Source organism: Tursiops truncatus, chromosome 15 (genome assembly GCF_011762595.2).
Source record: "Tursiops truncatus isolate mTurTru1 chromosome 15, mTurTru1.mat.Y, whole genome shotgun sequence".
NCBI lineage: Eukaryota > Metazoa > Chordata > Mammalia > Artiodactyla > Delphinidae > Tursiops > Tursiops truncatus.
The window spans coordinates 9,748,013-9,761,105 of NC_047048.1; the positions used below are offsets into that span (position 1 = coordinate 9,748,013).

The following is a 13,093-nucleotide window of genomic DNA, read 5'->3' on the forward strand; positions in this document are numbered from 1 at the left end:
TTCTGGTCGTTTTTCCTGTTCACATGTTGTTGTTTCAAGCAGTTAAGTCATGGGTTGTATCCAGACTTGCATCCTACTGCTTCACATTTGATTGCGTTCTATGCCAAGCGCCCCCGCCCCCGTGCTACGGCAGTGTCCTCTTTGCCATCATTTTGAATGGCTACATCCTGGTCTCTCGAGGGAAGGGGAATGGACCACACTGTGTGGCCTGCTGATTGCCTCCTGGTCACACCGCACGGTGGTCTGGGGGCCGCTGAAGGTGGGGCCTGGGTGGTCTGACTCTGCCTGGACCCCAACCCTGCAGGGCTGTTCCTGTGCCGGGAGAGGAGGTGCCGCTCTATGAATGCCCAATTGATCACAGAGACACGCCCCCTACCGAGGGACACGGTGGCGGCAAAAGGCTGCAGCTGCGGTTGGTGCCGCCCTCCTTCCCGCTCTGGCACCTGCTGCCTTTGCAGGTCAGAGAGAGACAGACCCCTGGGCTGGGGGAGGGAGCAGAGAGCCGGGAGCAGTTGGCCAGGGCAGTGGAGCCCTGTGACAGGGGAAGGGAGCTTTCTGCGGCCCAGAGCTGCTTTCGTCCCTGCTCCAGGTCTCATAACAAGAGTCCCAGCAGAGGCAGGATGTGTGGCAGCAGCAGGGGAGGACAGTGGCCCCATTCCTGGCCCGCAGGCTCCCTCACCCACCCTATGGAACTGGCCATCAGCTCTCCGAGGTGCTGGAGGCGCCCACCCCCGTGGGAGGCTGGGAGGCTGGGACTCCGGAGGTGGGTGCTGGAGCACCAAGAGAGGGTCTGGCAGAGGCTGGAGCCTGGTGGTGGCTGGAGGGGGGCAGTGGCTCTGGGAATCGGGGCAGTGGCAGCCTCCCAAAGCATGAGCTCAGCCTCCGGGCAGAGGATCTGCCAAGGGTCAGGCCTGGGCTGATGCCTCCGCCCCGCCTGGCCTTTGTCGGTTCCCAGAGCCGCAGGACCAGAGGGGCCGTGGGAGGGGGTCTCTTACACCAGGAGGTGGCCCAGAGGCGGTCAAAGCAGGTGCACAGGAAGGCGGTCTGGGACCCACCGGTGGGCCAAAACCTGGGTGGGGCCTCTAGGTCAGGGGCAGCCCAGCCAGATGGGATGGACCCCCTGGAGACTGCTTCAGATCAGGCAGTCGGGGCGGGGGAGGGGGTCCTCGCTCAGGAGGTGACGCCGGCGTGAAGATCTTAGTGACAAGCAGGAACCCGCAAGGTCAGGGAAAGGGCATCCAGGCAGAGGCAGTAGTGGCTACAGAAGTCCTGAGTCTTGAGACGTCTAAGGACGGGGATGGAGGCAGAGCGGCTCGAGAGGCCCGGGGAGGGGTGTGCATGGGCCGGGGCGGGCGTGGCGACTGGAAGGGAGTTGGGGAGCTGTGGCCCAGGCCGCCTGGGGGTTGGGAGCCTATCCTGGGCCTGCGGAAGATGTGGGGGGAGCTCAGGTCTCCGGGCTGGTGGCCCAAGATGCCGCTGGGGTTAGGGCTTCCGTTTGGGCCAGGAGCAGCCGGCGCTGGCCGGGCAGGTCCAACACTGCTGGGTAGTCGTAGGACCACGGCAGGCTGTGCATAGGAGCCCTTAGTCCTTCCCAGGGTCTGCTTCTGAGCCTCAGGTGGGGGCAGGCCAGGCTAGGCCATGGGTGTCCCTCTTGGGACAAGAAGGGCTGGCCGCTGGGGAGGGCTCTAGGGACAGGGACAGACCATAGGCCACTGTGAGGTCCCTCTGCCCTTGCCCCCCACTGGGGCAGGAGGACCCTTGGAGGGCCTCTCCCACCCCTTGCCCTCTGGTCCAGCCCCAGAGATTTCCCATCTAGGAGGGACAGCGTTTGACACTTGTGTGTCACAAGCCGGCCCTGCAGCAGGTGTCTTACCACATTTCTTTCTCATTAACAACTGAGTGAGAGAACTGCTCTTCTGTCCATTTGAAAGATGACAGAACTGAGGCTTGGAGGTCTCAGCTGAGTTGCTCAGAGTTACAGGGCCAGAGGGTAGCAGGGCTGGGCTTGGTCTAAAGCTGGTTCAGGCTGCTGGCACCTCCTGCCCCCAGGGTTGAGGCAGCTGCGGTGGCTGGACTCGAGTCCACTCCTACGCTCTGCTCAGGCACCGGCTAGACGGGCGGGGCGGGAGGAGCCATCTGTTCTCGTTAGGTTGGTCACAGCTATCCCCCAGTGTGCCTGTGGCCTTTGCACATGTGGACCCAGGACACAGGAGGTCGAGGACGCGTGTGCATGGGCATCCCCCTCAGAAAAGCAGCGGGCCACTTGGGGCAGGGTCCACTTCCTATATGTTGATCTCCCCCAAGGGGCCCAGAGCTTTGAAGTTCTGGCTTATTGAGCTGGGGCCCGGGTGCTCCCACACCCTGTGGGTGCTCCAGACATGGGAGCCAGCCTGACGTGCCCGGGGTGGGGTGTCCCACAGAGCTTCACAGCTGGCCTCTAGTCCTGGACACTGACCCCACTCCACTCCACCCGCGGAGGTTCGTGTCTTTCACCTTGATCCCCATGCTCCCTACGAGGGTAGGTGGCTTCATCCCCGTTTTAACTGACCTGTCCCAGATGCTGCGCAAACCTGGGCAGAACCGGACCAGCTGCCAGCCCTTGCTCCTGCGGAGCTAGCCCTGGCTCCAGGCGGCACTCACTCCCTTCAAGGTCAGCTCTCCTGCTCTCCTCCCCTGACCACATCCTAAACTTTTTAATGGCATCAGGATGGGGAAAGCCAAGCTGAGCTTTTCTGTGGCTGGGCTGCGGATGGGCGGGGGGCAGGGCAGCCTCCTAATGTTCCTGATGACGCCCAGAATCGATCGGGAATGGGGGCGGGGGGGGGAGCAGGGGCCCAGCTGCCAGCACCTGCCCGCCTGCCTGCCTGCCCTGGCTGGCGTGGCTGTAGCAGGGCTTCTCCATGGGAAGCTGGCTCTGCTCCTTCCAGGGTAAGCCGCCCGCATCTTTTTCTCCCTGGCGCCTCAGCTGAGTCTGCTGGGTAGGGGCTCTTTCCCCCTGGTTTGGGAGTAAGGGGAACAGAAGGGGGCTTCTGAGTTCCCTTTGGTTCAGGAAGGACGCTGAGCAATCCTTGGGACTGGGGCCCGCCCCGGAACGGCCTGGTAGAGGGTCCCTTCTGCAGGGATGGATGGCTGGAGACGGCGTAGCAGGGGAAATGCCGGGCCTGTGGTGGCCACAGGGGGCGGGCCCTGCCTTGGTCAGAGTGGGTTGGGAGGGGTCTTTCCAGAGACCATATGGGCGGGACGCTGTCAAGGGACTGACTGGAGGGTGGACCGGGCTGGGGGACTCACGGTGGGAAAGCTGGTGCCCTTGAGGAATGGTCTAGAGACCCCATCCCTTCCTTTGGACCTCGGTGTTGAGTCCCTGCCAGGAGAGACGGGATCTTAGAACAGAAAGCTGCTTTGGGGTTTGTGGGGCATTTATGTATGTTGCATTGAGGAACCAAGGAGGGGAGGTCAGGGTCACGGCCAGGGTATATTTCAGCCCCATTTTGGGGCCCCGGGGATGGAGAGGGGGTCTGTGTGGACCCCACCTCCCAGGGCTTGTCTTCTGGGTGGGGTGCAGACGTGTACCCTGGCAGCCTGGGTGGCAGGCTGTGCCAATCAGGGAAGAATGGAGTTCCGTGGGGTGGCAGTGCCAGTGAGGGGTGGTGGAGCTGGCCTGATGGGCAGGCAGGGTTTCCTTAGGCGACACAGAGAAAAAAATGCTATAATTTTAGGCCAGAGTGACCGTGTACTGCCTGTGACAGCCCTAGTTTATGCTTGTGGTCTTGGCATGACACTATATTAATAGCACCTCTTTTCTCTCCACCGTGTCTAGTTTTGGATGATAAATTATGTAGTCACCTTATTTATAGCCCTTCCTAAGTCATCACACTGCTCATTTGCACATTAAAGGCTCAGACAAGTCCTGCAGCAAAGTAACCTTAACTTTGCTTAAGCCCCTGTTCCTCAAGTTGTTTGAATTTGGAGATTAAGGTTTTGTTTTCATGATACTTATTAACGCCTTGTTGAACTATGTTCTATGGAACGTTTATAGATACGCTTTTTTTCCCTCTGGCTTTCAGGGGCAAAGGGCCAACTTCATCATGCTCCTTGGTGCATGTCATATCATCACTGTGGGTCCCTCCAAGGCCCCTCTTGTGGGTTTTTTTTTTTTTTTTTTTTTTTTGCAGTACGCGGGCCTCTCACTGTTGTGGCCTCTCCCGTTGCGGAGCACAGGCTCCGGACGCGCAGGCTCAGCGGCCATGGCTCACGGGCTCAGCCGCTTCGCGGCATGTGGGATCTTCCCGGACCGGGGCACGAACCTGTGTCCCCTGGCATCGGCAGGCGGACTCTTAACCACTGCGCCACCAGGGAAGCCCAAAATTAAGTACATTCTATTAAAAACATAGGTAATAAATATTCAAAACTCATGACTTCTAGTGGTTCTCCTAGTAGTGTTTATACCACTACTACTACTACTATTTTACTACTGGTAAAAAAGCTACTATTTACTACTAGTAAGATTTTGTAGCATCTGTGTTTTTTTTGTTTTGTTCTGTTATTTATTTATGGCTGCATTGGGTCTTTGTTGCTCCCATGGGCTTTCTCTAGTTGCAGTGAGCAGGGGCTACTCTTCATTGAGGTGCACGGACTTCTCATTGCAGTGGTTTCTCTTGTTGCGGAGCATGGGGTCTAGGCGTGCAGGCTTCAGTAGTTGTGGTGCACGGGCTTAGCTGCTCCGTGGCATGTGGGATCTTCCCGGACCAGGGATCAAACCCGTGTCCCCTGCATCGGCAGGCGGATTCTCAACCACTGCGCCACCAGGGAAGTCCCCAGCATCTGTGTCTTTGAGGTTATTTACTCTATGTTGGAAATACTATATATAATCTCTTCCCAATTCTGTGTTCAGTGGCATCACGCTGGTAGCTTGAGATGGATCATGGTGGGAGAATTTACACTATGGAAATTGGCAAAGGCTACAAAATCAGGGTTATTATTATTATTATTATTTTCTCTTGGAGAACTAGTTAAGCCTTTCCCAGCACAGCACTGGCTGGCATATAGGTGGAGAGGTAGTGGATGGAGACCACCCCATCGGAGAGGACCACCAGTGTGGGCCAGGGTGGAGGACTGGGGAGGCCCCAGTCCTGTCGCAGGAACAGGGAGCCTTGAGAGGAGCATGGACAGCAGGGCCAGGCACCACAAGGCCGGGAAGGGCCCCCTGCAGTGCAGCGAGGCATCCTTGCAGGAGAAGTTTCCAGAGCGGGGAGGGGTCAGGAGCTGAGGGTCAGAGAAGGACTGGGAAGCAGAGTCTTATTAGGGCATGGAACCGTTTCCTTCTAGACACTGCTGGATGGAAAAATACCAACTGCAGGGAGAGCAGAGGACCGAGTAATATCTAACTACAGCCTGGCTTGTGTTTTTTACTTTTAAGTACTACACACACACACACACACACACACACACACACCCCTACACGCACAGGATAAAGCGTGGAAAAACACACACCAAGATGTCAACTGTGATTATGTTTATATGATGGAACTATAGATCCTTTTCTTTTTCTTTTTTTTTTTTTTTGCGGTACGCGGGCCTCTCACTGTTGTGGCCTCTCCTGTTGCGGAGCACAGGTTCCGGACGTGCAGGCTCAGCGGCCATGGCTCACGGGCCCAGCCGCTCCGCGGCACGTGGGATCTTCCCGGACTGGGGCACGAACCCGTGTCCCCTGCATTGGCAGGCGGACTCTCAACCACTGCGCCACCAGGGAAGCCCAGGTCCTTTTCATTTTTTTAATCAGTAACTATGTTTAAATTTTTTTCTGCACTGGACATGAATGATCTATGTAAGAAATATTTAGAGAGAGAAAAGCTTGTTTGCTGGGAAGGAGAATGGGTGATGGCAGGATGGGGCAAGGTGAGGGAAGCTGTTTTGTGGGCCAGGGCGGTATTCATGCCACCCGTGGGCTCTGACCTCTGTTGGAGGGCCATCGCGGGGAGAGGAGAAAGGTGGCGGGGAGGCGGGTCCCAGGGAAGACCAAAGCGGGATGGAGGTTTGCTTCTAAAAGGAGAAGAGGGTTCTTAGCTTTCCTCTGGAAACACAGGGAAAATGGGAAGGGCTCAGGGAGGTACAAAGGCGGAAGGGAGACCAGGTGAACCGGAAACTGCCTGGAGTGAGCCTCAGATTCCTTGACTGAAGAAATGGGAGCGACGTTCTGCAGCTCGGATTGTTGACTGTTCCGTGCACCCAGCACAGAGCCGGTGTGGGCCCCCGTTCTGAGCTGGCAGTGCAGTGCAGCCTGCATGGAGGGCCTGCTGCGGGGAACCAGGCTGGGTGCTGGAGAGGAAACAGCCCGTGTGAGCTTCCATTTCAGTCTGGAGGCAGACATACTCAGGTGAAGACGGGGTAAATCTCTTGAAGAATGAAGTGAGTAGAGGGTGCTGCAAGTGGGTGGGCTTTTAGGTGAAGCAGTCAGGGAAGGCTGCTCTGAGGAGGTGAGGGAACGAGCCCTGTGACTGTCAGGGCAGAGGTTCTGGGAGGTGCTCCCACCTCTGTTTGCAGTGAGCCCTCTCTCCCCAACCCCACGGCCCCGTGGACCTTGGTGCCTTCCTGCCAGGCAGAAGGCCTGCTGAGTTGTAGCTGCGGTCCTGGTGTTCCCCCCACCCCTTTGCTGGGCCCACTTTGACACTGGGTGCTTAACGAATGGGGTCCCTGGTGGCTGAGATTCGGCAGGTATGAAAAATGCCTGTCTCCGCTTCCCAGGCAGGGCAGGACCAAAGCCCTTGCGGAAGCAGGGGAGGATGCGCTCTCATCTGGGCACCTCCCACCACCCCCGCCTTGAGCGCCCCCCGCTCACGTTGGAACAGGCCACCAGCTGCTGTCACTCCACACCATGTCCTTTAGCCCTTTTTATCAAAGTTCTACTTTGAACTTGAAACCAGCAGTCAATTCCCTTGTGCCTGGTGTCTGGGGAAGGGTCAGCTGCTGGCGTGAGGTTTAAGTCTGTTGCTGCCCTTTGCTTCCTTGGGGCTTTGCCGAGCCGCTGCTGGTCCATTTGGGAACTAGGAGATCGGGGAGGCCCAGGCCCTGCCCTCAGGGAGCCTCCAGAACCACCCCAGAGGCTCAGCCCATCAGCCGGGTCTCATAGCTCTGATGACACGCCCCCTCCTCTGGGAGAAGAGGTGGGGCTTGTAGCATGTCAGTGCTGGCCGGTACCTTAGCAATTTCTGACCTCGCCTTTCGTTGCCCCATGGGGAAGCTGAGGCCCAGATATGGGAAGGGGCTCGGCCAGGCCCAGCCAGCGTGTTACTGACGGCTCCCTGGAGGGAACGGGGCTCTAGTGGGGTTACCACCCTTTCCTCAGCTCAGGCGGCTGCAAGCTGCCCAGGGTGAGTGGGGGAGTGGGTGAAGTTTTGTGCCTGTGAGACTGGAGCATCAAAGAGGAAAAATGCAGCAGAACGCCCAAGTGTGGTCGCCAGGCTCGTGACCTGGATTTTATTTTAGCAGCTGTTCAAACAACTGGTCCCCGGGGCCTGTGACCTCTGGAAGGGGCAGGGGTGGGGAAGAAAGGAGATTACCTGGGGGTCTGCCTGGGCCAGGACAGCTGGGAGGACAGCTGAGTAGGCAGCTTCTTGCCAAGAATAGCCACGCTGGGTCCCCCTCGACCTGGGACCCTCCTCTATGCTCTCTGCACAGACAACAGGTAGGGCAGGGTCTCACCTGAGCCACGGCCATTCCGTTAAGCAGACATCACAGAGCCCCTCAGCATGAGGAAGTGTTCTGGAAACGGATATGGGAAGGGCACTGACACCTGCTAGACACCTCCTATGCCTGCCTTACGGGGAGGCTCTGAGCCAGACCAGGTGGGCCTGGCTCCTGCCTGGGTAACTTTGGGCAAGTTTTATAACCTCTGTTTCCTAACCTGCAAGATAAGAATATAATATAGAAAAAGTACCCAGTCCAGGGCTTCCCTGGTGGTGCAGTGGTTGAGAATCGGCCTGCCAATGCAAGGGACACGGGTTTGAGCCCTGACCCGGGAAGATCCCACTTGCCGCGGAACAGCTAAGCCCGTGCACCACAACTACTGAACCTGAGCTCTAGAGCCCGCAAGCCACAACTACTGAGCCCACCTGCCACAACTACTGAAGCCTGCATGCCCAGAGCCCATGCTCCGCAACAAAAGAAGCCACGACAATGAGAAGCCCGTGCTCCGCAACGAAGAGTAGCCCCCACTCGCCGCAACTAGAGAAAGCCCGTGCATAGCAACGAAGACCCAACACAGCCAAAAATTAAAAAAATAAATAAATAAATTTATATATATATAAAAAAAAGTACCCAGTCCGTTGAGGGCACGTAGTCTCACTTCATGAATGGTAGCTGCTGTCTTCATGATGATAACCTTGACCCCTCGTTGTTAGCAGGACCCACGGGCTGCTTGGGCAGTGTCACGAGGGACCTGGAACACCATCTAACTTGTGGCTTCCTCCCACTATGGCTGCTTTTCGGAGCAGGTTTTTTTTTTTTTAAGGAACGGGCCCACCTGACCTAGCGGGGTTCCCAGGCCCCGTACTGCTGTGATCCCAGCAGAAGCTCCTTGTAACAGGATTGTCCTAGATGAGAACCAGGGACCCGGAGCTCAGCCCAGGCACAGGGAACAGCAGGACGAGGTCGGCTGCTCTGGTGGGGGGTGTGTGTGGTGGGGGCAGAGCCATGGGTCCAAGGTCACCAGAACTTGCTGGAAGCCCTTCTTCTGCCCCCTGATCCTTTTGTGGTTTTAAATTTTTTCTAATCCCTTAGTTTGAGGATCAGTCATTTTCATCCCAGTAAGAACGGTCAGCACTTGTTCACTTGTGTGGCCCAGGCACCGTCCCTAGGGCTTTGTGTCCATCACTGTACAGAAGCCCCGTGGCGGAGGGCAGGTGAGGAGACCGAGACGGGGCTCCAGGGTCTGCTCCCTCAGCCACTGTGGCCTCCACCTTGTGGGATCTCAGGGGTGGAAGAGAAGAGCCTTGGGGACACCCCCACCCCCCACCCCCAGGGTCCCACAGAAGGAGAAGGAGACATCCCTCTGCAGGAAGGAGTACAAGATGAGATTGTTCCCTGCTCGAAGGGAACTGTAGGGTTTGGTCAGAGTCTAGGAAACGGGTCCATGCAGAGGAGTCCAAGATTGGGGTGGTTGTAGTTTAGGGCTTGGCATGGCGGGTGCCTGGTGCACATTTCCTGGACGAATGAAAGCGCCCTGCACCAAGAGCCAGGGGCTGTTGGCCGGACCTTGGCGCTGCTGCCTCCTGCCTGGGGGGCCTAGATAAAGCACCTGATATCTCCAGGCCTCAGTTTCCTCATCTGTAAAATGGGATCATGGAATCACTTCACAGGCTTAACTGAGGGTCCAATGAGCTACTGTATGTATGTCTGCCTCTTAGCACAGAGCATCAATTCGTGGGTGTGATCACTCTGGTTGTTAATCAAGTTCAGTAGCAAAGCTCACTGATGTCCCAGGAGCCCAGCTCACAGCTGAGAGGGAGCCCCTTGCCCCTCAGTTAGGATGCCCATCCTGGCTCCCCAGGCCCTGGCTGATCACATGCTTTCCCACCACTACCAGTGCCCCCGAGGGAGAACCTGCCTGCTGGAGCTCATATGTCAGCCCTGCCCTGGAGTTGTGTGGCTTCCTCATCTCCCAGAAGCTCTGTCCTTCCAGCCTTGAGACAGCATGCAGCCAGGCCTGCGGCCCCAGGCACCTTGGCCTTGGGTACAAGGAGGATGCTGGTGGAGCCGCTGCCCCTGTGGCCCCTCTACTGGCTACCCATGGAAAGGACCAGAAACACAGGCAACTCTGATGGGGGCATGGCAGTGTCTGCTTGCCTCCTGTCCCCATCTGTATTTGACAAGTCCGTCAGCCTCTGGAGTAGAGGAGGAAAAGGATGAGTCCTTCCCTGCCTGATACTTCGTCTGGCAGGAAGGCGGGGCAGCCTCCAGACCTTGAGGTGTAAATGGGCAGGCTTGCCGGCATCCGCTTGCACAGCAGGCCCTGCGTGGGGCCCAGGAGCCAGACACGCACAAAGCATGGTGGGTTTGAGCTCTGCTTTGTCCTTTTGTGAGCAGGTTGCCCCCCTTCCCTTCTTCTGAGTCTAGAGCACATCAGAGCCCAGGCCTGGGAGGCAGGCCCCCTCCAAGGGTTTGAGTCCCCATTTCTGCTGTGTGGCCTTGGGCGAGGCCCTGGCCTCTCTGAGTCTCAGGGTCCTTCTTTCTGTAAAGAGGGGCTGGATTAGGGTACCCAGTTCAGGCCAGAGAGCCTGGAGTTCAGTCCAGCAATGAGGTTAAGTGCTTGCTTCCGCCTCCCACCCTCCTCACACCCCCTTCTCCTGGTCTGTGTGCCCTGAGGCTTGGCCTGCAGCTTGGGGACCAGGGAGGAGAGGGAGACTCAGGAGTGGAATAAGAGGGTTTTCTGGCTCCTTCCTTGTCCCGAGATGTCTGTGGCCAGCTGCCAAGGAACAGTGAGGAGCCCTTCGTGGGGCCCAGAACTGGCTGGAGAAGAAGGCGGGGGGCACAGAGATCCCCCCACAAGACCTGAGTCCCACATGGGGCCATGGGCGGCCTCAAAGTAACAGCTGAGGGCCTGAGCCCACCGGGATGTGGAAGTAGCAGCTTGTAACCCTCGGTCATGGGTTCATTCTGCCCTCAATTTCGAGTGACCCTGAGCAGTGGAAAGCCTTCAGAGGAGGCACTGTCCTGAGCTTTTCATCCCTAGAACTTTCCAGAGGGGTTGGCAGAGTAGGGAGCCGCCCGGGGATGCCTACGGCCCAGGAAGAATGAGACCCGCCCCAGGCCCCACTCCCAGCCCCACCTGCCTCAGTTTCCCCCGGCCAGCTGGACTACGCGCTCCTGGGACGGCCGAGGGTCCAGCCCCCACCCGAGCCCTAACCGCTGCCTCTCTCCTCCTCCACAGGCTCCCCCCTGCATAAGCAGGCCTCGGGCCCCCCAGCCGCAGCCCCCGCCGCCCCCGAGAAGCCCGGCGCCAAGGCGGCCGAAGTGGGCGACGAGTTCGTGGGGGACTTCGTGGTGGGCGAGCGCGTGTGGGTGAATGGAGTGAAGCCGGGCGTGGTGCAGTACCTGGGCGAGACGCAGTTCGCGCCGGGCCAGTGGGCGGGCGTGGTGCTGGACGAGCCGGTGGGCAAGAACGACGGCGCCGTGGGCGGCGTGCGCTACTTCGAGTGCCCGGCCCTGCAGGGCATCTTCACGCGGCCCTCCAAGCTGACCCGGCAGCCGGCGGCCGAGGGCTCGGGCAGCGACGCGCACTCGGTCGAGTCGCTGACCACCCAGAACCTGTCGCTGCACTCGGGCACGGCCACGCCGCCGCTGACCAGCCGCGTCATCCCCCTGCGGGAGAGCGTCCTCAACAGCTCCGTCAAGACCGGCAACGAGTCGGGCTCCAACCTCTCCGACAGCGGCTCTGTGAAGCGGGGTGACAAGGACCTGCGCCTGGGAGACCGTGTGCTGGTGAGTCCCCCCAACCCAAGCACTCCACCCCACGTAAGTGAGCTGGATCCCTGGGACTGGGCAGGGTGGGGGACCCACGGGGCTCGGGTGGGGTCCAGGCTGGGGTACCCGCTCCTGGTCAGAACCACAGAGTGACCAGGGAGACAGGTAAAGTGGGTACCCTGGAGACTGTCACTGTGTGACCCTGGACAAGTGTCTTAACCTTCCTGGGCCTCGGTCTTCCCATCTGTAAAATGAGAACTTTAATAGTACCTGCCTTGTGGCTTGAAATGTGTGAATACATGTTAATGCCTTTAGACAGTGCCTGAAACTTAGTGCCCTCAAAATGTTAGCTGTCATTGATATTATCCACTGATCCAGCCCACCAGCGTGGATGTGCCAGGATTATACTGGAAAAGGCTGGGGACCAGAGTGCTCAAGACCCTTGGCCCTCCACTTCCTAGAGTAATGAAAATAAAAACAAAAATAAACAAATGGGACCTAATTAAATGTAAAAGCTTTTGCACAGCAAAGGAAACCATAAACAAAACGAAAAGACAACCCACAGAATGGGAGAAAATATTTACAAACGAAGCAACCGACAAGGGATTAATCTCCAAAATATACAAACAGCTCATGGAGTCAATATCAAAAAACAAACAACCTATTCAAAAAAAGGGCAGAAGATCTAAATAGATGTTTCTCCAAAGAACACATACAGATGGCCAAAAAGCACATGAAAAGATGCTCAACATCACTGAGAGATGTTGAGATGTTATTAGAGAAATGCGAATCAAAACTACAATGGGGTATCATCTCACACGGCTCAGAATGGCCATCATCAAAAAGTCTACAAACAGTAAATGCTGGAGAGGGTGTGGAGAAAAGGGAACCCTCCTACACTGTTGGTGGGAATGTAAATTGGTACAACCATTATGGAGAACAGTATGGAAGTTCCTTAAAAAACTAAATATAGAACTACCATATGATCCAGCAATCCCACTCCTGGGCATATATCCAGAGAAAAACATAATTTGAAAAGATACATGCACCCCAGGGTTCACTGCAGCACTATTTACAGTAGCCAAGACATGGAAGCAACCTAAATGTCCATTGACAGAGGAGCAGATAAAAAAGATGTGGTACATATATACAATGGAATATTAGCCATAAAAATGAACGAAATAATGCCATTTGCAACAACGTGGATGGCCCTAGAGATTGTCATACCGAGTGAAGTAAGTCAGACAGAGAAAGACAAATATCATATGATATTGCTTATATGTGAGTTCTTTAAAAAATAGTACAAATGAACTTATTTACAAAACAGAAATACAGTCACAGACATAGAAAACAAACTTACAGTTACCAGGGAGGAAAGGGGGGGATAAGTTGGAAGATTGACATATACACACTACTAGATATAAAATAAATAAGTAATAAGGACCTGCTGTATAGCACAGGGAACTCTACTTAATACTCTGTAATGACGAATATGGGAAAAGGATCCAAAAAAGACTGGATATATGTATATGTATAACTGATTCACTTTGCTGTACACCTGAGACTAACACAGCACTGTAAATCAGCTATACTCCAATTAAAAAAAAAAAAAGACGCCTGGCCCAAGGTCGGGTGG

At 56.4% G+C, this 13,093-nt stretch overlaps 1 protein-coding gene across 11 annotated transcripts in view; it reads left to right on the forward strand.

Moving 5' to 3' along the window:
* The window catches only part of CLIP2 (CAP-Gly domain containing linker protein 2), a 76,742-nt gene that overhangs the window by 21,890 nt on the left and 41,759 nt on the right, over positions 1-13,093 (forward strand). For 9 of the 11 annotated variants that reach the window (XM_033839488.2, XM_073792016.1, XM_073792017.1 and 6 more), the window contains one exon: positions 10,925-11,508. In XM_033839488.2, the coding sequence (XP_033695379.1) occupies positions 10,925-11,508 (584 nt within the window). The remainder of the gene's footprint in view (positions 1-10,924; positions 11,509-13,093) is intronic. The other 2 variants (XM_033839493.2, XM_033839496.2) reach the window with 1 other exon arrangement.